Raw genomic sequence first — 27,830 nt, 5'->3', positions numbered from 1 at the left:
GCAGGAGGGTTGGGATTCATGGAACACAACTGAAGTGAGAGGTCATATTACATTTCCTTACACAAAAAAACAAAGAAAATATAGATCTAAGGTCCCATGAGAATTTGTGTTGAATGCATATGCACAGTGATTTGTGGAGGCCTGTCTGCTCAAGAAAGATTGAAATATTCCTTATTTTACAACACATTTCCTCCATCTGCTCAGCGTCACTTCCACATCTACATCCTTACAAAACAAAGAAGCAGCTTAGGAAACGTGTGAAAACACCCATTCAATGGTATTGGACATTGATAAGGCAAATGAAACATCCACAGAGAGCAGCCAGTCCCCCCCTCCCCCCCATTTCATTTAGACGTTTTAATGTCTGTGAATTTCAAATAGCCACTCCATGCTTGAAAGGCACCCTCAGTTTGGTAATGCTTGTAGCGGAGTATTGCTTTAAAATATCCAACTTACATTAAAAAATATATTTTTCTCTTTGACAGCTGCTCAAGAACATACAATATAAACAAATTATTCAATACTTTAACTATGATTGCGATGTACAATATAGTAATTAATCACATCATATATTAAGTAAATAATATAATACATGAGTGCTTATAGGTGACACCTTTTGTAAATGTTAAAAGCTTGTAATAATTCAATACTTTAAATTAGACAAAATAGCACTGAGAAGATATAAATAGTATTTTCGTATTTCAAACAGCCATTCAATTATTAATTGTAAGCAACAAAATAGGTAAATATAAGCACAATCAAAACAATTGCAATGTAATTCAATTGAAGTGATGTAATATTGATCAAATTTAAAACACAAACATATATATATATATTTTTGAGATCCTGTGATGTAAATGTTACTCATGTAGATCCAGTATTACAAACATGTTGTAACAGGTATTCCACAACAGTCAAATATTATGAGTTGTAATAAATTAAGAGATTTAAAAAACACTGGTTCTCTGCCATTGCTTTTTTACATCGACTTGAAAGGTGCCTCTACCTCTCTTGAAATGCATAAGATTCATAGAGCTGACTCTTTTGCAAATGTTTCAAATAACTCCATCTTGTGGAATTCAGTTCTCTAACCATTATTTTCTAGCCTACTCATGCAATGTACAGTATTCTGTGGTCCTACATATTTTGCAGACAATTCTCTGCCGTTTTCAGTTTACCATTCTAGGCGATTACTTTGGTCAGTCTGGTAATTCAATTTGAATAGAAGAAATCATGAATGAAAGCCAAAAAAAGTAAGAAGGACGGATCCAATGATAGTTCATAGGCCAGTGTCTGTCTAGCTTCGATTTCCAGCCTTCTAATCTTGAAGCTCACTATTCATAGCGAACAGGAGATGACAATGTCTGACTACTCAAGACTAGCAGGTGTCAGACCCAAGCAACAGAACGCTGCTGCCACAGAAATGAAAGGAATGGGTACTATTACCAGTCATGTTTGATGTTTGGTTGCTAAAAAAACGACTTTAATGGTTTTGATTTTTATGTGTTCCAATTTCAAAATGGGCTTACAGTTTGGGATGAAGGACTCCTCAAATAGGGTCACAGCTCCCTCTTGTGTCCAGTTCTGAGTTTTTCACTGAGCAAAGGAGATCTAAGGGAAATAATTATAACAATGGGATGATGCTGGTGTATCAAACAATCTGTTACATTAGAGGAATTGTTTTGGCTTTCCTTCACCCATTCCATACACCTTGCAGGCATTGGAGTGCATGTATGATTATGTGTGTGTGCGTGTTAACACTTTGTTCACTCCTCTACACTGTAGGCCACAGTGACAATAAGCCCGGGTGACGGGATTGGACAACGCAAGGAAATAGATAGACACTTATGATGAATCTACATTTAAGTAAATATCCCATCTTCCTTGTTACTGAGGCCATGTAGGTAATACATTTTAGTGCCCTGATTTTGACCCTTTGGGTCAGTGCTACTTGACTGTCAGTGTGCATGGATTTTAAATCAGGGACATGCATTATACTTTATAGAGCGCTATCATATCCAGAAATTCAACCTGCATCACCAGTTGACTGGTCTCTATGTGTGTTCTACTACAGTCACTACTGCTGCAATCTAGTTCACCAGACCCTTCCCCCTAATGCTCAGACAGTCTGGTGGACCAAAGCTTCAAACATGGCCTTCATTAACCCAATAGAAAGATCAGGGAAAAAGTCCCGACCCATAGCCATTGGCTTTATTTCTAATCAATCAGCTCCCTCCGAACACCTCAGCTCACCACAAGTTTTTTTATTCGGAGCCACAAATAGGCCAAATTTGAGTTGTTGGTGTTTCAGGCTTATATGCGATATGTACAATTTCCCTGGGGACTAGGTTACTACTGCTGCTGCTACTGTTGTAGCATGCAGCTACAGTAGCATGCAGTACTATGTCAGTGGTGGAAAAACGGAGTGCTGTTTCAGTAGTGGAAGCACAAAAGCAAAGGGTCATATCCATGGGTATGGGCAGGTTAAGGGCAGAGAGAAAATAAGGAGAAGCTGAGGAAATTTGGGGTTGAGGAATACTGACCTATAGTTATATATTGTCAGGTGGCCAAGTTGATCATTTTCTAAAGACTGACTAAACTGTTGTATCCGAGATTTTTTTCTATACTTTCTATGTGGACTAGACTAATGTTCTGTGACATGATGCATTACAGTAATAGTGTGTTGACTTGACAAAAAAAATGGTAGACAGACACGGCACATACCCTCCATCACCAAACACGCAACGAGAGTCAGCTTGAGGAGGAGGTAAGAACTACCCTAGCTTCATAGCACTTTAAGACTGGTAGGTGCCCTCCCCAAGGCCCTTGCTTTCTCCCCCCAGCCAGCCCTATGGTCCTGTATAACAGAATGTGCCCTGTCCCGTTCCTGTTCCCTTCATTATTGTCACGTGTAGTTATGTCTGCTGTCGAAGCTGCGGAACGCAGAGGGGGTGGTCAGCTTCCTCATGGAGAGGCTGTCTGTCTTGGCGTCGTGCCGCGCCCCAGACTTGGTCCTCAGGAAGGGGTTCCTGGGTTCCCCCATCCCCCCACGGTCTGCACCCCTCTCCATCCTCTCACTGACCGACAGGCTTTTTCTGTTTGGAGGAGGGTGAGAGGAGTCGTCTGAGGAGCAGCTGTTGGCTCGTTCCAGCCTGGAGAAGGGCGAGCAGAAGGGGGTCCCACTCGCCCCTCCTAAGCCCCCCCCCATGCGACGGGGCTCGGGGGCAGGGGCCAGGTCCTCTAGGTCTTCTGGGTCTGACTCTGTGTGGCTGAGCTCGGCCTCGCGCTCTGGGTGGGAGGAGCTCATGTCCAGTGGCTTGTCAAAGGGGAATGAGGTGGAACCTCCGGGGGACTGGGAACAGTCGCCGGTGGTGTAAGGGGCGGAGACACACCTGGTGTCTATGCAGTCGGTGATGCTGGTGTACTCAGCCGCTTTGACCTGAACCCCTGCCCCTAGGCCTCCATAGCAGTCTCGCGGTGTGAACATGAGACTGTGAGACTTGACCAAGTGAGGCTCTTCCAGGTAGCCCCTGCCGCCAGTGGACAGGTAGCGGCTGCTCTTGGAGCGCTCCAGCAGGCCCGCTGATGGGGGCGGAGAGGGGTCCAGCTCCCAGGGCGGCATGGTGTTATCTGGGAGCAGGTAGGCGGAGCATAGCGACAGGTCTGCAGCCACGCTGTCGAACACGGCCCCACCCTCCGAGTGTCTGTCGCCCAACCCGCTGCCTCCGCCATAGTCCCTCCCGCTCGACAGCACCGCCTCCATAATCTCAGAGTGGAGCGAGGAGTCACGCTGGAGGGGAGGGGCCATCATCAGTGGGTCGAAAAAGACCTTGGCTGGCCCCTCCTCCTCGGATGCCGACACAAAGATGTCGATGCAGGAAGAGGGGCGGTGCTGCTGGGAGACGGACAGCGTGGCCAGTGGGAGGGGCTTAGATTCCTTGGGGGCGGTACACAAGGCCACCGACTGGGAGCTATTGGCTCGTTGCAGGCTGAAGGAGCGCTCCTTGAGGAAACGGTCAGCCCTTTCGGGCACGGCTCGCTCGTGACATCCGCCCACATAGAAGGAGTGGCTGCGTGTGCGCGTTGCCAGACTGGTGGGGGAGGGCGGCGACATGGAGCCCTCTGCACCCTCATTGAGCCGGTAGGAGTTCCCCTCTTGGCTGTTGAAGCTGCTTTGGCGCAGAATGTATGCCGCGTCTGGGCACTCACCCTGACGCAGCATGTAGGCCGAGTCTGTGCAGTCAGAGGAGGTGCGTGAGCGGGCCTTGTTGACCTCGCCCCGCTCAACCCCTGTGACTCGCTCCAGAGCCACAGCGATCCGACCAATCAGCTCCTCCATCTGGGCCAGACGGATGTCCACGGTCTGTAAAGATGCCTTCATGAAGTGTTCTCTCTCATTCACCTCCTCCAGACGCATGGCCATGTTCTCCACTCTGAAACAGACAAAGAGAAGAGAGAGAGAGAGAAAGAGAGAAGAGAGAGAGAGAAAGGGGAGAGAGAAGGGAGGGGGAGGAAAAGAGAAGGGAGGGGAGGGAGAGAGAGAGAGAAGGGAGGTGGAGAGAGAGAGAGGAGGGAGGGAGGGAGGGAGAGAAAGGAGGGGGAGGGAGAGAGAGAGGAGGGAGAGAGGAGGGAGGGAGGGAGAGAAAGGAGGGTGAGGGAGAGAGAGAGGAGGGGGAAGGGGGAGAAAAATAAGGGGGAGAAAGAGAGAGAGGAGGGGGTGAAAGTGATTATATGGTCCTTGACTGGAAATAATGACAGCAAAGTAAGAGCCTACATCATGTGTTGTACTTAAAGGAGAAGTGTTCTTTTTTAGAACCCGATAAAAAATGTTTGATGCAAATGGCATGTTATAGCAGGGTCCAGACACCTTTTTTTGTGAATTCACACGTTTTTGAGAAACTTACCCCAAACAGAAAATCACTTCCTCATCCTCGTTGTGTAGTATTGGGGCCGTGAAAAAAACATAAACAAAGGCACCAAATACACCCAAATACATCCTTTTAGAAATGGCAAAGCTCTCAGTATACTGATGCATGTCTTTAGATGTTGTACTCATGAAATTGTGTTGTTCTGAACATTATCCTCAACATTATATTCCATTTTTTTGCGACTCCAGCAATACCATGTCATCCATTCTACAGCTAACTGCGGAAATAAAGGAAACTTTAATAAATTAGGGACACAAAGTATATTGAAAGCATGCGGAGCTTCCACACAGGAAGTTCCAGGCACTTGTAGAATCTGTGCCAAGGCGCATTGAAGCTTTTCTGGCGGCTCGTGGTGGCCCAACACCCTATTAAGACACTTTATGTTGGTGTTTCATTTATTTTGGCAGTTACCTGTAGCAGCAGGCTACACTGAGAATGGAACAGCTGGATAGGGGAAATGGCTCGAGTCGCACAAAACTGAATATTAAATTGCGGATAAAGTTCGTAATGACACAATTTTATGTGTACAATACCTAAAGACCTGCATCTATACTGAGAGTTTCTAAAAGGACAAAAAATAAAGTCCTCTCACTGTCAACTGTGTTTATTTTCAGAAAACTTAACATGTGTAAATATTTGTATGAACATAACAAGATTCAACAACTGAGACATAAACTGAACAAGTTCCACAGACATGTGACTAACAGAAATTGAATAATGTGTCCCTGAACAAAGGGGGGGGGGGGCAAAATCAAAAGTAACAGTCAGTATCTGGTGTGGCCACCAGCTGCATTAAGTACTGCAGTGCATCTCCTCCTCATGGACTGCACCAGATTTGCCAGTTCTTGCTGTGAGATGTTACCCCACTCTTCCACCAAGGCACCTGCAAGTTCCCAGACATTTCTGGGGGGAATGGCCCTAGCCCTCACCCTCCGATCCAACAGGTCCCAGACGTGCTCAATGGGATTGAGATCCGGGCTCTTCGTTGGCCATGGCAGAACACTGACATTCCTGTCTTGCAGGAAATCACGCACAGAACGAGCAGTATGGCTATTGGCATTGTCATGCTGGAGGGTCATGTCAGGATGAGTCTGCAGGAAGGGTACCACATGAGGGAGGAGGATGTCTTCCCTGTAACGCACAGCGTTGAGATTGTCAGCAATGACAACAAGCTCAGTCCAATGATGCTGTGACACACCGCCCCAGACCATGACGGACATTCCACCTCCAAATTGATCCCGCTCCAGAGTACAGGCCTCGGTGTAACGCTCATTCCTTCGACGATAAACACGAATCCGACCATCACCCCTGGTGAGACAAAATCACGACTCGTCAGTGAAGAGCACTTTTTGCCAGTCCTGTCTGGTCCAGCGAAGGTGGGTTTGTGCCCATAGGCGACATTGTTGCCGGTGATGTCTGGTGAGGACCTGCCTTACAACAAGCCTACAAGCCCTCAGTCCAGCCTCTCTCAGCCTATTGCAGACAGTCTGAGCACTGATGGAGGGATTGTGCGTTCCTGGTGTAACTCGGGCAGTTGTTGTTGCCATCCTGTACCTGTCCCGCAGGTGTGAAGTTCAGATGTACCGATCCTGTGCAGGTGTTGTTACACGTGGTCTGCCACTGCGAGGACGATCAGCTGTCCGTCCTGTCTCCATGTAGTGCTGTCTTAGGCATCTCACAGTACGGACATTGCAATTTATTGCTCTGGCCACATCTGCAGTCCTCATGCCTCCTTGCAGCATGCCTAAGACATGTTCAGGCAGATGAGCAGGGACCCTGGGTATCTTTCTTTTGGTGTTTTTCAGAGTCAGTAGAAAGGCCTCTTTAGTGTCCTAAGTTTTCATAACTGTGACCTTAATTGCCTACCGTCTGTAAGCTGTTAGTGTCTTAACGACCGTTCCACAGGTGCATGTTCATTAATTGTTTATGGTTCATTGAACAAGCATGGGAAATAGTGTTTAAACCCTTTACAATGAAGATCTGTGAAGTTATTTTGATTTTTACGAATTATCTTTGAAAGACAGGGTCCTGAAAAAGTGACGTTTCTTTTTTTGCTGAGTTTATTTGGGTGTTTTTGGAGCCTTTGTTCAAGTTTTTTTGGTGCCCACATACTACACAAGAGGATGAGGAAGTGATTTGCTGACAAAAAAGTAAGAGCCTACATTAAGAGCCTACATTATGTGTTGTACTTAAGCATGACAGGATTATGTTTGCTCATGTCCAACCTCTCTGACGTCACTCGGATCCTCTCATCATTCGAGGAGTTGAAGCGGTCATCTTTCTCACGGAAGTACTCCTCAATGCACTGCTCCTCAAAGTCATGAACTTTCTTCAGCTCATCTTCAGTGATGAAGAGCTCTGTGATGGAAAGATGATGAAAAGCAACATGGAAGGATAAGCGGAAACAAGGAATGATTAATCAATCTATAGCTAGAGGACTCCTGATATCTAAAGTATCTTAAGTATAATTTTTGTCTTAATCTGTTGTTGTCTAGTACTGTCCTTTTGCTAGCTACCCAACTAACAATTCTAGGGAGAGATAATGTTTTTGTAATGTTACTCGTATTGTTCCCCTAATGTCTGAGTGTCCAGTTTTCCGTTAGTTAGGGGAACAATCTGTGTTAGCAAAAACCTTCTGAGAACCTTTTTAGCATGTTTTGGCATTAGAGTTAGGAGAATATTCCATAAACGTCCCACCAAACATACACAGAACATGATTGCCATGTTTTCTGAACATAAGATATTAATGTTCTAGACACGTTTCACGTAACGTTGCAAGAACGTTCGTGTCCAGTTTTATGAGGGTTAGGAGAATATTCCATCAATGTCCCACCAAAACTTACACAGATCATGATTGCCATGTTCTCTGAACATAAGATATTAATGTTCTAGACACCTCTCATGGGAACGTTGCAGGAACATTTCTGTGTATCAGTTGTCAGGATGTCGCCTGATGTTTCTGCTGAGTTGTTCTGCAGAGTTATTCGAGGAAGGCTCCACATCACTCTCTCACCTGATTATCTTACCTAGTTATTTTCAGAAGATCTCATTTAGCTCTTTTGTAGATTTGTCAACTAGGTGTGTGTTTTCTATAGCTGTTCGCTCCTCTCCCTTAAGAATTTACAGACGCTCCCTACTCCTTGGCTGCAACCATTCTAATTTAGTGTACCCTGCATGCATAACCCATGTGGAATACCTGGTCTCCTGCAGCATTTGGAACTGCCCATCTGCGGTCAAGAACGCGCTTCAGTCCCTGAAACTCAGACTATTTTAGTAAATATCTTCTTGAAGCTGCTGTGAAGTGGAATAATATTTTCAGCAGCTGCTGGGTAGGTACCTTGACTTGTTTACAAGTACCTTTATTGCTAGCCTATGTTGAATTACTGCATGTTTTCATAGCTTTCCTAGCTAGCTAGCTGGCTAAAATTTCGGTCTGCTCTAAATTCCTTGTAAATATCTTGCTGTGCGACCTAGAAAAAAATCACCCAGATAATAATTGTGATGATGCCATAGAGAATAAACTGAGCTCAGATTTGTGACCTTTTTCACAACTACTACTCACAAGCCTCAGCCGCTAAAGCCGATGCGAATGACCAGTGCACAGGTGTTGTATTGAGGTGCCTGCTGACCTAAGGTGCTTCCACTGGGCAGCTCTATCAGTGTCGCCGGCAGTAACTGCTAACATGGCCAATTATTTTCCCTCCCAAGATTATATTTCAAGTAGGATAGCAGCCTACACAAGAAATACATAATATTGGTAGCCATCTAGATGTCACCGTGACACAGTCTACTTAGTGGGGAGAGCATGAACGGGCAACAACACCAGGACATAGTGTCCTACTTAGCTGTCACAACCCTGTGACACAGGCTGTGTGATTCGGTTTACTAGGCTGTCAGCTCAACAAGCTCTCAGTCTCACTGCGCAATTACAGGTTTATGCACCTTGCTCCAAACGTCAAATTTCAAAGTATTTTTAACACCCTGGGTTGCTCCTGCTACTCTGTATCGTTCCATTTATCCAAATGTCAAATTTAGAAGCTGCTGTTCTGTATCGTTTATTTTCTCCAACGGTCAAATTTCGATGCTGCTCTGTATCATTCCATTTCTCCAAACGTCAAATTTCGAAGTTAAGGGTTACGTTTCGGCACTCATTCTGAAAGGTTGAAGGGATATTTCGGTTTTCAGCATGTTACACCTCATTTTCCACATACTTTTAGTGTTGAAGCATCATCCAGACAGTTGTTTTGGTCAGAGTTCCATTCCTGAGATTTATTTGGCTGGCTTAATTGCTTGCATGAGCCATATAGTGGTAGTGGCCAGACTCACAACAAAAAAAATGCTTCAAAATGTCCGCACAAGAAACTCTACAGCCATCTCATATCTTTGTGGGCTATACACGCATGTCAATATCAAAACACTTGGCTATTTCCACTATTACGAGAATTAATGTGTATAACTCGAACTGTGTTTACTTCCTGTTTGGCCTTGTCTTGGAACTCATTTCTACGTCACTACTACATCCGCGTAGCCACACCTCCAAATTCCACAGAGGCTGGTTCTCGAGGTTAGCGTAGTGCAGATACAGCTTTCAAGCGCTACACCGCCCCAAATCATTCAATCCAAATCAAAACATGTCTCAGTCGGACAGCTACGAGCCTGAAGAGGATGCATTCTTCTGTGGGTTTTATGGCGGACTACAACCCAAAAAAGTGCCGCCACAAACTGGACAGGTTGAAACCAAAACAAGGTAAAAAGAAAATCCATACGTGATAGGGAAACTAACTTAATCCACACAAATAACAATATTACATTGACAAAACAAAACAAAACTCCCACTTCTTCCATCTTTCAAATCTCCATATCTCCCTTCTCAGGCTCTAGGGCCTCATAGGGTGGTACAGCTTGTGACAATATTCCATGTAACTCCTTCTCTGAGAAATATTTCAGCCCCAGGAACCGCTCCACCGCTTCCACATTGAATTCTATCTTCCTGGACCTTCACTCCACCTAGGCAGTGCCATTTATCACTATAGTTTTAAAGGCCACAAAGTCCACCTTCTTAACCTTTAAAATGTCAACCCCTGCAGCCTGCAGTGAAGGCCTATCCACCACCATGGACTCTTCAAGTGCACCATTCACACCCTCAATCTTTTTAACAGCTGCTGCATATGAAATGCTCTGGATAGCCCCGACATTGGCCACCTCATTCGCTTTCACCCTTGTGGGGCATTCGAAAGACGTGGCTTCATGGTTCCCACCACAATTGCAACATGACACATTTTCATCACTTTAATAACACATAAAATGATATTTTCCAAAACTTGGATATCTTGGCTTCTCCCTTCTGCAAACACTTGAAACATGACCAAAAGCGTTACAATGATCACACTGCATTGGCCTTGGGATAAATGCTCTGAATGTAGTTAATATACCCTAACCACACTTCAGTAGGGAGAGACTCCTTATCAAAAAACAAAAGATAGACTCTTAACTTTTTCTTCATTCACCACACGATTCATCCGGCGTGCATCAAACACTCCAGGATTTTTTTTCATCTTGTCAATATCTACTTCCCACAAGACTCCAGATATAACCCCCTTGAGGGGTGCCCTGTTCCTAAGAGACACACACGACACTTCAAACTTATCAAATCGGGTGAGACGCAACACGTTTCTACTGATCCTCAGAAGCACAAAAAATCTAAACCAGCCCGCCTCTCGTGATCCTCACAGCCTTCACTCTACCCAGCATTCTAAGAAGAGGATGCATACTTTGCAGAACCATATTTATATGAGTCAGAATATATTGATGAAGAGCTTCGACAGATAGAAGCCGAGACAGCACAGTGGGAAATGACAACAGGTGATCCGGCAGACCAGCAACCAGCAGCAGCGCCCAGAGAGAGAGTCACTGGGAACTGGTGGTGTAAATGTGAAAAATCTGAGAAAAATGCACATCTGACTGAAATTGAACATCTGTGCTGTTCCGATGGGACTTGATAATGCCAACATTTGAAGAACTAAATTTGTCTGGCAAAGACACTGATGATGTCAGTCACAGCACAACAGTCTGTGTGACAGATCATGCAGATTTCCCAGCTCTTATCAACCCAGGCGTAATTAAAACGTTTTTCCATGTCCTTAAAATCAACTGAAAAAAAGCCAAAGAAATCTCAGGAATGTAAGTATCCCGTTAAGGTAGGGGTTAAGGTTAAAATAAAAAAACTCAGTCTACCTTTGGGATTGAACATGCAACTTTCAGATTCTGAGTTATGGGATTACACCCATCCGTCATCCCTATCCACAACACTTTAGCAAAACCCAAGCCTACTTGACGATAATAGCGCTCACTGTTGCCCCTAGTGGCCGGTTTTGAAAGCATTTTCTGACGTCCAATTTCGAAGTCTATCATTTACATTTTACATTTTAGTCATTTAGCAGACGCTCTTATCCAGAGCGACTTACAGTTCGTGAGTGCATACATTATTTTATTTTTCATACTGGCCCCCCATGGGAAATGAACCCACAACCCTGACGTTGCAAACGCCATGCTCTACCAACTGAGCATCCCTGCCGGCCATTCCCTCCCCTACCATGGGTCTCCCGGTCACGGCCGGCTACGACAGAGATCATCTCCCTGCTCAGCTGCTGGACATACTGTACATCCATATAACCTCTCAACAACATTGTGCCTTAATGTTACAGTATAAGCTAAACCTGTTCACTTTACCAGTAGTATGCAAACATTTGGTGGCACAGTTGAAATATATATGGCAAATAGAAATCCTAAATGGATGGTATGAGATAGATGGGTGGTGTTGAATGGAGTTGAAGGATGGGACTAATAATAACTAACAACAACTAATAACAAGGTAACTAATAATGTAAGCATACTGTGTCCATAATAAGTATATAGGTTGTAGGTTAGGAGCTTTTGTGAAAGAGCACAGTTAGAAAGATATGGCATATAGAAGCAAACCGGATGGACATCATGAAAATGATCGGAGAGGTTGAGAGTAGAAGAAGTTCAGGAGAAAAAACAAACAAAATATAATTATTGTAAAATTGACTGTGTCCATAAAATGTATATGGTAAGTATAAGCTGGAAGTAGAGGCCTAAGCATTGTTGTTCACTAGTTTACTCCAATTAGGGAAAGGGTGGTGGGGTTGGAAAGTAATAAAGGGGAATATATTAAAAAAAAAGGATATGTATGTGTATGTATGTGTATATGTATGTAAGTGTATGTATGTTTATGTATATATGTACTGTATGTATGTATGTATGTATGTATGTATGTATGTATGTATGTATGTGTGTATGTATATATATAAACATGGGGAATTGGAAGTGATGCAGACAATTACAGTGATGGAAGTTACAATCTATCTGCAATATTAAGCTGATCTACCCCCTAAAAAAAAATTATATATATATATATATATATATATATATATATATATATACACTGCTCAAAAAAATAAAGGGAACACTAAAATAACACATCCTAGATCTGAATGAATGAAATAATCTTATTAAATACTTTTTTTCTTTACATAGTTGAATGTGCTGACAACAAAATCACACAAAAATGATCAATGGAAATCAAATGTATCAACCCATGGAGGTCTGGATTTGGAGTCACCCTCAAAATTAAAGTGGAAAACCACACTAGAGGCTGATCCAACTTTGATGTAATGTCCTTAAAACAAGTCAAAATGAGGCTCTGTAGTGTGTGTGGCCTCCACGTGCCTGTATGACCTCCCTACAACGCCTGGGCATGCTCCTGATGAGGTGGCGGATGGTCTCCTGAGGGATCTCCTCCCAGACCTGGACTAAAGCATCCGCCAACTCCTGGACAGTCTGTGGTGCAACGTGGCGTTGGTGGATGGAGCGAGACATGATGTCCCAGATGTGCTCAATTGGATTCAGGTCTGGGGAACGGGCGGGCCAGTCCATAGCATCAATGCCTTCCTCTTGCAGGAACTGCTGACACACTCCAGCCACATGAGGTCTAGCATTGTCTTGCATTAGGAGGAACCCAGGGCCAACCGCACCAGCATATGGTCTCACAAGGGGTCTGAGGATCTCATCTCGGTACCTAATGGCAGTCAGGCTACCTCTGGCGAGCACATGGAGGGCTGTGCAGCCCCCCAAAGAAATGCCACCCCACACCATGACTGACCCACCGCCAAACCGGTCATGCTGGAGGATGTTGCAGGCAGCAGAACGTTCTCCACAGCGTCTCCAGACTCTGTCACGTCTGTCACATGTGCTCAGTGTGAACCTGCTTTCATCTGTGAAGAGCACAGGGCGCCAGTGGCGAATTTGCCAATCTTGGTGTTCTCTGGCAAATGCCAAACGTCCTGCACGGTGTTGGGCTGTAAGCACAACCCCCACCTGTGGACGTCGGGCCCTCATACCACCCTCATGGAGTCTGTTTCTGACCGTTTGAGCAGACACACGCACATTTGTGGCCTGCTGGAGGTCATTTTGCGGGGCTCTGGCAGTGCTCCTCCTGCTCCTCCTTGCACAAAGGCGGAGGTAGCAGTCCTGCTGCTGGGTTGTTGCCCTCCTACGGTCTCCTCCACGTCTCCTGATGTAATGGCCTGTCTCCTGGTAGCGCCTCCATGCTCTGGACACTACGCTGACAGACACAGCAAACCTTCTTGCCACAGCTCGCATTGATGTGCCATCCTGGATGAGCTGCACTACCTGAGCCACTTGTGTGGGTTGTAGACTCCGTCTCATGCTACCACTAGAGTGAAAGCACCGCCAGCATTCAAAAGTGACCAAAACATCAGCCAGGAAGCATAGGAACTGAGAAGTGGTCTGTGGTCACCACCTGCAAAACCAGTAATTTATTGGGGGTGTCTTGCTAATTGCCTATAATTTCCACCTGTTGTCTATTCCATTTGCACAACAGCATGTGACATTTATTGTCAATCAGTGTTGCTTCCTAAGTGGACAGTTTGATTTCACAGAAGTGTGATTGACTTGGAGTTACATTGTGTTGTTTAAGTGTTCCCTTTATTTTTTTGAGCAGTGTATATATATATATATATATATATATATATATATATATATATATATATAACTTTTGGTGGCACAGAAAGAAAGGAAAATGTTGTGAGTCTTGTAAATTAATCTGTGTTATTGTGTAGGCTATAGCAATGTTTTATTAGTTAGCTAGGGTTTGAAGTAGGTGTATCTAGCTAACTTATTTGTATTTGTTCAATGCCTCAATTGATTTCATAAACTATGTTGAATATATGGCTGTACAGATTCCTGGTTCGAATCAACCCAAGATGATGAACCATGAAGATGGGACAAAGTGTATGACAAAGTGACCCAGAGGAAGCCAGCTGTTCTCAACTCCTGCATTGACCCATTCTTCCAAGAGCTCAATGAGTTGGAATGAAGGCCTCTGGTGAGGTACAGTGGTGTAAAGTAACTAAGTAAAAACACTTTGAAGTACTACTTAAATATTTCTGGTGGGTATCTGTACTTTACTGTTTATATTTTGGAGAACTTTTACTTTTACTCCACTACGTTCCTTAAGAAAATATGTACTTTTTATTTCCATACATGGCCGGCCCGCTCAATAGGAAGGATTAGGCGGCCAAATATGGCAGCAAATTGACAAAGGCGGCATTTTCTGAGCTAAATTGACCAAGACGCACCTCCAACAATAGATAAAACCTCACATAATTCTGCCCCCCAAAAATGACAATTTCTCTCAACCAGTGGCATATGGGCTTTTTAGGTGAGCGCTGATGCCGTACTTTGATAAGCAGTGCTATTTGATATTTTGCTTATCCATTCCCAGCGCGCCTCTACAGGGTGCTGTTGGAGAGATGCATCTCTGCAGCGCTCCCAGTGACGACCCGTCATTTTTTTTTCTTGTTGCCTGTTTTGCATGTTATTTTGGCATTAATATGTGTCACATATCAGTTTGCAAACAATGTACAAAAAAAGCAAAACATTGAATTAATAAAGCTACATACAAACTTGATCTCTTTTTTGCTTTCTTGAGTAAGGCAGCTCAAAAATGCAGGTGTTTAAGCCTAGCTCAGTGCTTTCTGTGGTGGTGGGGCAGCCAGTGGAAAATACGGAGCTTAAGGGTTGGTAATGTTGTCTAGTTGCGTCGTGATTGGCTCAGTGTTCTGTAACTCATGGCGACACTACGTCACCGCAAAATCTATGGGGAGAGCTTGAAAATTCAAGCCCCTTAGGTGCTGCCATAGAGTTACATTAGAAGTGCCCACCCAAGAAGGCTCAAGGTCATTGGCCACAGATAAAATGACGTCAAATCACGTTATATTTACCGTAGCTTTGATTGGACTGATCATGTCAACATCATACTTTCAAAATCTTAGCTAGCAGTCATCATCATGAATCAAGTCGACAATCTACTGGCAACACAATCTCCTTTTCAATCCTTGTCATATGAAGAGAAATGATGAAGAGAAATTATAGATCAAACGTATCGGTGCTCATCGGCCATTGGACATAAACATTACACAACAAGTTGGAAATCTCAAATTCAACAATGAGTGGTTTGGAAAGAATCAGTGGCTAACTACAAGCATTGCAAAGCAATCACAAGCCTGCTATTCAGTGGAGTGGGTGTGTGGTCCAAGTCTGGGTTTAAGGGTCTCTTTTCTAAGCTTAAAATGATAAACATTCAACATTGGCCATGCTGTCAATCCAGCATGACTTTTGCCGCGTTCAAAACAACTGGAAACTCGGAACTGGGAAATCTTAGACTTCAGTGAGTTGAAGACAACTGGGAACTCGGGAAAAATACGACCTGCAACTGGGAAAATACATTTTGAACGGTCATCCAACTCGGAATTCCAAGTCGGGAGCTCTGGACTCTTTCTAGAGCTCTGACCTGAAGATCACTGAAGTCGGGGGGCGGAGCTAGCATGTTGGAGTGAACGGCTGTGTGTGAGAGGCTCCCGCAACTTTTTTGCGAAATAATCTAACCTAACTTACTTTATTGCACTTGTTACAACAAACTTTTCTTTCTAATACAATATTGTAACTTTCTATGTGAAAATGCCTAGTAATAAGCGACCAAAGGACAATAAATCCACATCAGAGGCCTACTCCCCACCAAACAACGAGACAAACATGGCGGAAGGCACAGGTAACAACGTGACACTTACAGAACTTACCCGGGCTTTGGGAGAACTACGTGTTGCTATAGCGGAGGATCTTAAGGCTACTATTGCTGAACTGGACACTAAAATCGAGAGCACCATTCGAACGGTCGCTTCACAGGGCCAGAGTATTGTGGACCTTGAGAAAGCTTCTGAATTCAACGCTGGTAGGATCGACGAGTTAGAGAAGCTATGCACGTCATTGCAGGATAATGTGCAGAGGCTTTCTGTGAAAGTGGTCGACCTGGAGGGCAGATCCAGGCGTCATAACCTTCGCGTTGTGGGTCTGGCAGAAGGGGTGGAGGCGGGCTCTCGCCCCACCGACTTCTTCGCCAAGCTACTGAAGGATGCAATGGGACCGGATGTTTTGGCGTCGGATCCCCTACTGGACCGTGCACATCGCGCCCTTGTCCCAGTGCCTGGACCGGGCCAGCGTCCTCGCCCAGTAATCATCTGTTGTCACAGTTTCAAGACCAAGGATCTTATCCTGCGCGAGGCTCGAATGAGGGGCAACCTGTTACATAAAGGGCACCCCTTTCGTGTCTATGAGGACTATGCGCCCGATGTGGCAAAGCACCGCGCTGGCTACAGAGATGTCATGACCAAACTCTACAAACTCCATCTTCACCCAGCCTTGCTCTTCCCTGCAAGACTAAGAATTACCCCGCCTTCCGGGGAGAAGATCTGGCTCTCCTCGGTTCTGGATGCAGAGAAGTTTGTCCGGGAATATACACCAATCCCCCGTACAGGTTAGAGTGCCTTGTCATTGTGTGTTAAGGTCTGCTCACGGACTCGAATCCATACCATACCATACCATAACGGGTGAAACCGTATTAAACGGTCTCAGCAAGGGCTACCGATCATGTAATACGATGAGCTGACCAATGGAGGGCGGTCAGAGCTCTCACTTAACGTTAAATTCACTTTCATTCCGACTGGGTTTAGAGCGATGCCTGTTTGGGAGGCCTTCCAGGTCGGATCACTGACACTTTCGGATGGATATACTTATATTCCCCCATTTTTTGTTTTGTTTCGTTATTTATTTTTCAATTCTTACATTATTCCTGTGCGTACATATAATAATAATTATTTGTACTTTATTATTATTTTCTCTTAGCATTTTAGTATTATGTATGTTTATATTTTAAATTTGTATAGATTATTATTCTGGGGTATGCATGTTTGTGTATGTAGATGTGTGTGTATGGATGTATGTGTGTATGCGTGTGTATGTATCTGTATATATTTAAGAATATTTATTTTATATGTATATATATTTTTTGGGGTGTGTGTATGTATGTGTGCGTGTATACGTGTGTATATGTGTGTGTGTGTGCGTATATATATACAGTGGGGAGAACAAGTATTTGATACACTGCCGATTTTGCAGGTTTTCCTACTTACAAAGCATGTAGAGGTCTGTAGTTTTTATCATAGGTACACTTCAACTGTGAGAGACGGAATCTAAAACAAAAATCCAGAAAATAGCATTGTATGATTTTTAAGTAATTAATTTGAATTTTATTGCATGACATAAGTATTTGATACATCAGAAAAGCAGAACTTAATATTTGGTACAGAAACCTTTGTTTGCAATTACAGAGATCATACGTTTCCTGTAGGTCTTTATCAGGTTGCACACACTGCAGCAGGGATTTTGGCCCACTCCTCCATACAGACCTTCTCCAGATCCTTCAGGTTTCGGGGCTGTCGCTGGGCAATACGGACTTTCAGCTCCCTCCAAAGATTTTCTATTGGGTTCAGGTCTGGAGACTGGCTAGGCCACTCCAGGACCTTGAGATGCTTCTTACGGAGCCACTCCTTAGTTGCCCTGGCTGTGTGTTTCGGGTCGTTGTCATGCTGGAAGACCCAGCCACGACCCATCTTCAATGCTCTTACTGAGGGAAGGAGGTTGTTGGCCAAGATCTCGCGATACATGGCCCCATCCATCCTCCCCTCAATACGGTGCAGTCGTCCTGTCCCCTTTGCAGAAAAGCATCTCCAAAGAATGATGTTTCCACCTCCATGCTTCACGGTTGGGATGGTGTTCTTGGGGATGTACTCATCCTTCTTCTTCCTCCAAACACGGCGAGTGGAGTTTAGACCAAAAAGCTCTATTTTTGTCTCATCAGACCACATGACCTTCTCTCATTCCTCCTCTGGATCATCCAGATGGTCATTGGCAAACTTCAGACGGGCCTGGACATGCGCTGGCTTGAGCAGGGGGACCTTGCATGCGCTGCAGGATTTTAATCCATGACGGCGTAGTGTGTTACTAATGGTTTTCTTTGAGACTGTGGTCCCAGCTCTCTTCAGGTCATTGACCAGGTCCTGCCGTGTAGTTCTGGGCTGATCCCTCACCTTCCTCATGATCATTGATGCCCCACGTGGTGAGATCTTGCATGGAGCCCCAGACCGAGGATGTTTGACCGTCATCTTGAACTTCTTCCATTTTCTAATAATTGCGCCAACAGTTGTTGCCTTCTCACCAAGCTGCTTGCCTATTGTCCTGTAGCCCATCCCAGCCTTGTGCAGGTCTACAATTTTATCCCTGATGTCCTTACACAGCTCTCTGGTCTTGGCCATTGTGGAGAGGTTGGAGTCTGTTTGATTGAGTGTGTGGACAGGTGTCTTTTATACAGGTAACGAGTTCAAACAGGTGCAGTTAATACAGGTAATGAGTGGAGAACAGGAGTGCTTCTTAAAAAAAAAACGAACAGGTCTGTGAGAGCCGGAATTCTTACTGGTTGGTAGGTGATCAAATACTTATGTCATGCAATAAAATGCAAATTAATTACTTAAAAATCATACAATGTGATTTTCTGGATTTTTGTTTTAGATTCCGCCTCTCACAGTTGAAGTGTACCTATGATAAAAATTACAGACCTCTACATGCTTTGTAAGTAGGAAAACCTGCAAAATCGGCAGTGTATCAAATACTTGTTCTCCCCACTGTACGTATGTGTGTGTGTGTATGTATGTAGGTATGCACATGTATGTATGTGTGTGTGTGTGTGTGTGGATGTGTATATGTGTATGTGTGCACATATGTATATATAAATCACTATTTTTTAAAATTATTTGAAAATAATTTATTATTATTATTTTAACATTTTTAATTTTTTACATTTTTATTTACTTTGTTATTTTTTTGATTGGGGGGTTCGTTCAATTTATCAAAATCCTTGTTCCCTTCTCCTAACCCACAATATGTAACTGTACTGCTGTCTATGTCGGTTACTGATGGTTTATGTTTAGACCGGTATTGCTTAGCAATAGAATCTTGTGATGATACATCTTGCTTATCTCAGGGATTGACCCAAGATGAACCTTAAGTGCGCAATATGTTTAAGTTGCAACTTATTCTGTTTAGGTTTATTAGATGCTAATTGAACACTTTAAGTGCGGGAGCCTCCTCAGTTCATATGTTAGTAGAAGTTCTAGGATAGTGAGAGGTGAGCGCATAGTTGGGATTTTATTTGTGTTTTACCTCTTGTTCGAGGTCGCGCCGTGCTTTTTTGGCATCGGCCAGACAATGTGTTTGTTATTTTTATTTTCATATTTTTTTCTGTCCTATGTGTGTATGCCTGTTAAATGTGGGTTGATTGGGAGGGTAAAGGTTGGGGAAAGTAGGGGAACAGGGTGGAGAGTAAAGGTGCTTGCGGGGGGGGGGGAGGGGTGGGTTGGATACTGGTCGGGTGTAGGTGCTACATATGCTGATCGTGATGGTTTGGTGCGCTTTCTTACCTTTTTAGTGAGTTACATGTTATGCAGGCCACCATAGGAACTACAAATGAGAGGAGGGCGGGACTTACATTCACTTCCTGGAATGTCAAGGGTTTAAACAAACCAATTAAGAGAGGCAGGGTCCTAGCCCACTTGAAAGCACTTTCGTCTGATATTATATTTTTGCAAGAAACCCATCTGAAAAACAAATCTCATAACAGACTTAAATGTTAGTGGGTGGGACAAGTGTATCACTCTAACTTCTCTACCAAAACGAGAGGCACAGCGATTCTGGTACGGAAAGGAATTCCCTTTCTACATAAAACCACTATTGTGGATAAAGAGGGTCGTTATGTGATCGTAATAGGAGAGATCCATTCTACTTCTGTAACTCTACTAAATATCTATGTGCCAAACATTGATAACCCCTCTTTTTTCAAAAGAGTCCTTGCCCTGATTCCAGATATCTCCCATACTAATCTGGTCATTGGAGGGGACCTTAACTGTGTACTAGACCAATATTTGGATAGATCCTCTACCCGGCGAACCCCTACCTCCTATTCAAGCGAATTCTTGAACACCTACATAAAAAATTCTAACTTATTTGATATATGGAGGATCTCTAATCCTACGGGTAGGGAATACTCCTTTTACTCTCATGTTCACAATGTATATACTTGAATTGACTACTTTTTGGTTGATGCTAAACTACTCCCCTATACCTGTAATGTGAGATATCATGATATTATAATCTCTGACCACAGTCCACTCACCTTCTCCCTGAGATTGGGTGACATCGTACCAAATGAGAGGGTCTGGAGGTTGAATCCTCAGCTCCTCACAGAACCAACATTCTGTGAACATCTTAAAGACCAAATTAAATTTTTCTTTGATACCAACGACAACACAGAGACTTCCCCAGCATTATTGTGGGAAACGCTGAAGGCTTATTTGAGAGGCTGTATCATCTCCTTTCAGACTGCCAGGAGTAGGCAAAACAGAAAGAAATTGGTAGAACTGGAGGGACAAATTCAATTACTGGATAGGGAGAATGCTAGACATCCATCTATGGAGAAACATAAACAAATTATGTCTTTAAAATTTAAATACAATCAGATCCTCTCGGCTAAAATTGCTAAATCTTTTCTCTATGCCAAGCAAAAATATTTTGAGTTTGGTGACAAACCACACAAATTACTCGCCAGACAACTTCGAAAAAACGTGAGTGACCGAATGATTCACAAAGTTAAATCTGCATCTGGGGAATTACTCTCCTCCCCCAAAGACATCAATGACAGATTCCGTCAGTTTTATGAGACTCTATATACATCTAAAGCGGATCCTAACCCCTTAATTATGCAAAACTTTTTGGACGACTGTAATCTTCCTGCCCTGAACCAGGAAGACTCTAACTTCCTGAATAAGGAAATATCTCTTGAAGAAATTAGAGAAACAATTAAATCTCTAAAGAGTGGCAAGACCCCGGGCCCAGATGGATACCCTGGTGAATTCTATAAAACATTCAGCAACATGCTATCTCCCTACCTGCACAAAATGTTGGTTCGGGCCAATGAGGATGGAGCTCTCCCATCTACTTTGGATGAGGCGTTTATTACAGTTATACATAAGAAGGGTAAAGATCCGGAAGAGGTAGGGTCATACAGACCAATATCCCTCCTTAATACAGACCAAAAGATTTTAGCAAAAACTCTGGCTAACAGGCTTAGCACTTTAATTGGCAAATTGATCCATTCAGACCAGACCGGCTTTATCCCTAATATAAACTCATTCTTCAATCTCAGGCGCCTCTTCAACATTATGTATTCTCAGAGGTTACCTAACGTGGACCTTGCCGTTATATCTCTTGACGCCGAAAAGGCCTTTGACCAAGTTGAGTGGCCCTATCTATTCAAGGTCCTACAGAAATTTAATATTGGAGATGGGTTCATAAATTGGATCCAGCTTTTATATAGGAACCCCTGTGCGAGAATACTCACTAACCAATCAATGTCGCCCCGATTTAACCTTCACAGAGGGACAAGGCAGGGTTGTGCGCTGTCGCCTATGCTCTTCGCCCTAATTATTGAACCTCTCGCTCAAGCGATCAGATCTCATTCAGCAATACACGGCTATAATACTAAAGATACTCTAAATAAGATTTCCCTATACGCAGATGATATTCTCCTCTATGTAACAGAACCCCAAGCTAGTATTCCAGCTATTCTTGAGGTGATTAATTTGTTTGGTACCTTCTCGGGATACAGAATAAATTGGGACAAGAGTGAATTAATGCCCATACGGTTGCAAAACACCTCCTGGCTAGAACATCTTCCAGTTAAGTTATCTTCAGAAAAATTTATCTACCTTGGAATTGTAGTTACCAAACAATACTCCTAACTATTTAAAGAGAATTTCCCTTCTCTGATGCAAAATCTCAAGGCAAACATACAGTTTTGGAGAACTCTCCCAATTTCTCTGCTCGGAAGAATTAATGCCATTAAAATGGTCTTCCTCCCACAACTGCTCTACCTATACCAGAACATCCCAGTATTCATGCCTAAATCATTTCATAAACAACTGGACTCTATTATCAATCCTTTCATCTGGGATTATAAAACACACAGGATAGGTAAAAAACACCTATGTAAATCCAAGATGGAAGGAGGATTGTCTCTCCCAAATTTTATATTTTACTATTGGGCCGCTAACCTCCGCGCTGTTACGTTTTTGCTGGATGACGCAACCCCGCCATCCAGCTGGTTTAGCATGGAGCGGGAGGAGTGTCACCCCTTCTCTATTGGTGCCGTGATTTTGTCACCTGTTAATCTGGAGATGTCACTTTACCATAACAATCCTATTATACATAGCACAGTCCGAATCTGGAAGCAAATTAAAGTCCACTTTGAGCTTAGACCAATATCATTCATGCTCCCTGTTGCCAGGAATCCCTCCTTTACCCCCTCTAACCTTGATAACACCTTTGAGCGATGGGGAGAGTTGGGGATAAGTACCATAGGGGATTTATATATAGGAGGGACCTTTGCTTCCTTTGAAGCGCTGAGGGAAACTTATAACCTTCCCAGAAGTAACTTTTTCAGATACCTACAAATTAGAGACTATGTTAGAAAACACCTCCCAACATTTGAGAATGCTAAACCTTCCATGTTTGACGGATGCATAAAAATATGCCCCACCTCAGACAAACTGATATCTCGTCTATGTGACGCTTTTCAATCTGTTAGCGCACCCTCTACAGATGCCATTAAGGCAAAATGGGAGGAAGAACTAGGGACTGATATTTCGGTGGCAGACTGGGAGGATAGCTTGGAGTATATCCACACCTGCTCCATTAACTCCAGACATCGTCTCATACAATTTAAAGTATTACACAGATTACACTATTCCAAAACTAAACTGCATAGGATATTTCCTGATACATCCCCTATGTGTGATAAATGTCAGGCTGAGCAGGGTACACTACTCCACTGCTTTGCCCTATGCTCTAGTCTGTATGGTTATTTGTGTGGAATATTTGGGGTCCTCTCTGAAGTTCTGGAGACTTCAATAGACCCAGACCCGCTTCTGATAATCCTGGGAGTGTCCGATTCCCTAAACGGATTAACCAACTCCCAAAAACAACTCATCTCTTACAGTCTCATTTCGGCAAAAAAAGTAATCTTGTTGTTGTCACACCCTGGCTCTGGGGACTCTATATGTTGAGCCAGGGTGTGTAGATTCTATGTGTTTGGTTTCTGTGTTGTAGTTCTATGTGTTCTATTTCTATGTTGGCCAGTGTGGTTCTCAATCAGAGGCAACGAGTGTCAGCTGTGGCTGGTTGTCTCTGAATGGGAACCACATTTAAACTGCCAGTTTACCCTCAGTAGTTGTGGGATCTTGTTCCGTTTGGTTTGTTCCGTGTTGGTTGTGTTAAACCTAGGACTTCACGTGTCGTTATCGTTTGTTGTTTTGTTATTATTATCACTAAAGATAATACAATATGTTTGCTCATCACGCTGCGCCTTGGTCTACTCCGTTCAACGATCGTGACAGTTGTTTTGGAAAAGGAGGGAAGCGCCCTCTACCAAATTATGGCTCAGCGAAGTGGCAAAAACTGTACACTTAGAAAGAATTAGATATATTCTGAACAATAAATTATCAACATTTGATCAAATCTGGCAGCCTTTCCTCTCTTACCTGGACCAGTCGGTGCTGTGAATTTGTACTTTTTAACGCACTCTCAATTGTCATATTGTAATCTACCTTTGGGCAGCGTGTGCTGGCCCCGACACTCGAGCAGTCGGGAGGGGAATAGGGTGGAATAGGGGGGGGGATAAAGGGGGGTATAAGTGGGGGGGTTACATCTACCCTTTTTCTTTCTACCTGTCCCTGTTCTGTATGTCGTGTTTTGTAATATTTGTTTTGTGTCCAGAACTCTGGGTCTTGTTGGTCATGTCTGTTCTCTTATGTTTAGATAAGAACTGTACACATGTCTTTCATACCTATACACCATTCTTGTGTGTGTTCAATAAAAAATATTTGAACAGAAGATCACTGAAGTCATGATTCAACCTTATTATTTTCAGAGTTCCCAGAAAATGACAGACTTTGATGACAAAGTTTGATGACAAAATTTGCCCACGAAGGACCGCCGCGCCACCTTCCTGTTTAAGTGAGCACAGCACAACAAGGTGAGTCCAAAAAAGTATTGTATGCTGCTACATAAATTATATAATATGCCAGGGAGATATGTATACTGTAGCTAAGAGAGTAATACTAACCGTATGTTGTGTAGTAAGCTGTTAGCTGTTGGTGGTGCACATGTAGCATATAGCCTGTTTTAGAGAAATGGCATCATTGAATATTGCTTATATGCCCCCTTTATTTATCCTACGGTTCTGACTTGTTTTACAGGGAGAATAATGTAAGAACGGCCCAGGTTCTGAATTCTGTTGCTGTACATTTCAAAAGTGCTGACAAAACGTTATATTGACTACGTCCGTCCTAGCTCGCTCATTAATGTCTTAATCAAAATTACGGATTGCCTCTTATCCGCTCGTTGTCCCCTTATGCCATAGTTTGTACATCTCAATTGTCAGTAGAAACCATATTTGTTTAAGCAAGTCAGCCATATCAGCTATGTTTTTTTTAAAGGCAGTAAATGAGGCTGAATGAACTGTTTCGCTGCCAGACAAGGCTCTGCTGACAGCCAGGTGTAGCAGTGGTAAGGATTCACTCTATGGTGCTGAAAAGAAAGCTCTGCTGTTGGGACAGCTTTATGTAGGCCTAACAGTTTGTGGGCACCATTTGTCACCGTTTTAGTGCAATTAATGTATTTTTTAGTGTTTTGTTTTGTAGTAGCTTTGCTGGCATGCATCTAAAAAACGTTTTTGTTTGTTTGCCCCACCAAGATTTACATGCTAAAATTGCCACTCAGCACTCCACCAACGTTCCATCAAAAACATATTCCAACATACATCATGTAGCAGATATAGGATATGGTAGAAAGAGTATGTGGCCTTTTATGTAGCCTACAGGCTGGAGATAAAATGTATGACAATGTAATGAAACTGACACTTTTTACATCATGCAGGTTTCTCCGATCCAATAGCAAAATCTAAATGGCGCTCAATCAAATAAAACATTTGCTGTCATGTTAACAAACAACATATCCTAAAAACAGGACAGGTCAAAGTCAAATGGACAATATGGAATGGACAATCACAACTGTTGTCCAAGAGTTTCACCACATTGTCATGGTTTCAAGTTTGCATCTGTCAATTTTTGACAAGGTGATCATAGTGAAAAAGAAAATACTTCTGCATTTCCCGCTGTGTAAACACATTGCAAATAGGCTTGTGATAACTCCTGATAAAGTTGTGTAGCTGATATTCAGAGCTTAAACAGCCAAATTGATTAGTCACAGGAATCAGGACTAATAAAGGCTACACCCCAGTAAGCATGAGCTGACGTCTTTTGGACATATTTTTTGGGTCCTGTCCGGACATCAAATTTTTTGTGTTTTACAAACGGTAGACTTACCACATAGATGGGCATTCATAAAATTCAATTTCAGGCAACACTGTAGGCTACACCTCAGTAAGCACGGACTGATGCCTTTTGGACATATTTTTTTTGGTGCAGTTCTGGACCGGCCTTCATTTCCACATCCACGGACATTGGTTTTTGGTCTGGACCCAATCTGAACCACTCATAGACTTCTATGTTTGGTTAAGATTTTCTCCGGTCTGGACAAGTCTTCATTTGGCCAAACATAGACGTCTATCAATTCATTATTTTCAACTTTCATTCAGAACCAAAAACGAGCCTGATTTCAACATCCGGAAAATACATATTTTCAATGTCTGTAAAATACGTATTTTCAACATCCGGAAAATAAGTATTTTATGCTTTCATTCAGAACCGAAAATGTACCTGATTTCAACGTCCCGAAAAAATGCTCACTTTTTTAACATCCGGAAAATATGCCTTTTCAACGTTCTGGAAAATATGTATTTTAAACCTACGGAAAATACCTTTTCACCTTTCATTCAGAACCTAAATTGAACCTAACTTCAACGTCTGGAAAATACATATTTTAAACATATTTTCAACGTCATTTTGCTTACTGGGGCTATTCCAGTTTTGCCTATGGTGGCAGCCCTGCTTCCATACATTTTCCTTGACACCCAAAAGCACTTGTTACATTTAGAATGCTTAGCAGGACAGGAAATGGGCTAATTCACACATTTATCAAGAGAACACGTGGTCATCCGTACTGCCTTTGATCTGGTGGACTCACTAATCACAAATGCTTCGTTTGTAAATTATGTCTGAGTGCTGGAGTGAATTCATGGCAATTCGTGAATAAATTGATGAAAATAAACAAGAAAATTGTGCCATCTGGTTTGCTTAATATCTGGAATTTGAAAGGATTTATAGCATTTACTTTTACTTTTGATACTAGTATACTAATAAAGCATATTTAAAACCGGATACTTCTAGACATTTTCCTGGATGACTTTCACTTTAACTTTAGTCATTTTCTATTAAGGTATCTTTACTTTTACTCAAGTATGACAATCGGGTACCTTTTCCACCACTGGTGAGGTACAGTGCCTTCAGAAAGTATTCACACCGCTTGACTTTTTCCACATTTTTCTATGTTACAAAGTGGGATTAAGATTGATTGAATTGTCATTGTAAATGATTTACACACCGTGAAAGTTGAAGAAAAATTCTAAAATGTGCAAAAAGAAATATGAAAAATAAAATACTAATATATCTTGATTAGATAAGTATACAACTCCAATACATGTCAATACATGTTAGAATCACCTTGGGTAGCGATTACAGCTACAGTGAGGGAAAAAAGTATTTGATCCCCTGCTGATTTTGTACGTTTACCCACTGACAAAGACATGATCAGTCTATAATTTTAATGGTAGGTTTATTTGAACAGTGAGAGACAGAATAACAACAAAAAAATCCAGAAAAACGCATGTCATAAATGTTATAAATTGATTTGCATTTTATTGAGGGAAATAAGTATTTGACCCCCTCTAAATCAGAAAGATTTCTGGCTCCCAGGTGTCTTTTATACAGGTAACGAGCTGAGATTAGGAGCACACTCTTAAAGGGAGTGCTCCTAATCTCAGTTTGTTACCTGTATAAAAGACACCTGTCCACAAAAGCAATCAGATTCCAAACTCTCCACCATGGCCAAGACCAAAGAGCTCTCCAAGGATGTCAGGGACAAGATTGTAGACCTACACAAGGCTGGAATGGGCTACAAGACCATCGCCAAGCAGCTTGGTGAGAAGGTGACAACAGTTGGTGCGATTATTCGCAAATGGAAGAAACACAAAATAACTGTCAATCTCCCTCGGCCTGGGGCTCCATACAAGATCTCACCTCGTGGAGTTGCAATGATCATGAGAACGGTGAGGAATCAGCCCAGAACTACACGGGAGGAACCTCCTTCCCTCAGCCAGGGCATTGAAAATGGGTTGTG

General features: G+C 42.9%; 1 protein-coding gene across 1 annotated transcript in view; it reads right to left on the bottom strand.

The window, feature by feature from the left end:
• Window positions 1–2,905: 2,905 nt before the first annotated feature.
• The window catches only part of LOC311145177 (transient receptor potential cation channel subfamily M member 3-like), a gene marked incomplete at both ends in the record, with an annotated part of 342,943 nt that continues 318,018 nt past the window's right edge, over window positions 2,906–27,830 (bottom strand). The window contains 2 exon segments of the mRNA XM_084181386.1: window positions 2,906–4,433; window positions 7,154–7,286. Of these exon segments, the coding sequence (XP_084037512.1) occupies window positions 2,906–4,433; window positions 7,154–7,286 (1,661 nt within the window).

The sequence above is a fragment of the Coregonus lavaretus genome, assembly GCF_964263955.1.
Source record: "Coregonus lavaretus genome assembly, chromosome: 17".
NCBI classification, from domain to species: Eukaryota; Metazoa; Chordata; class Actinopteri; order Salmoniformes; family Salmonidae; genus Coregonus; species Coregonus lavaretus.
Note: the sequence above shows the minus strand (reverse complement) of the source record. Positions and strands in the feature narration are given on the sequence as shown.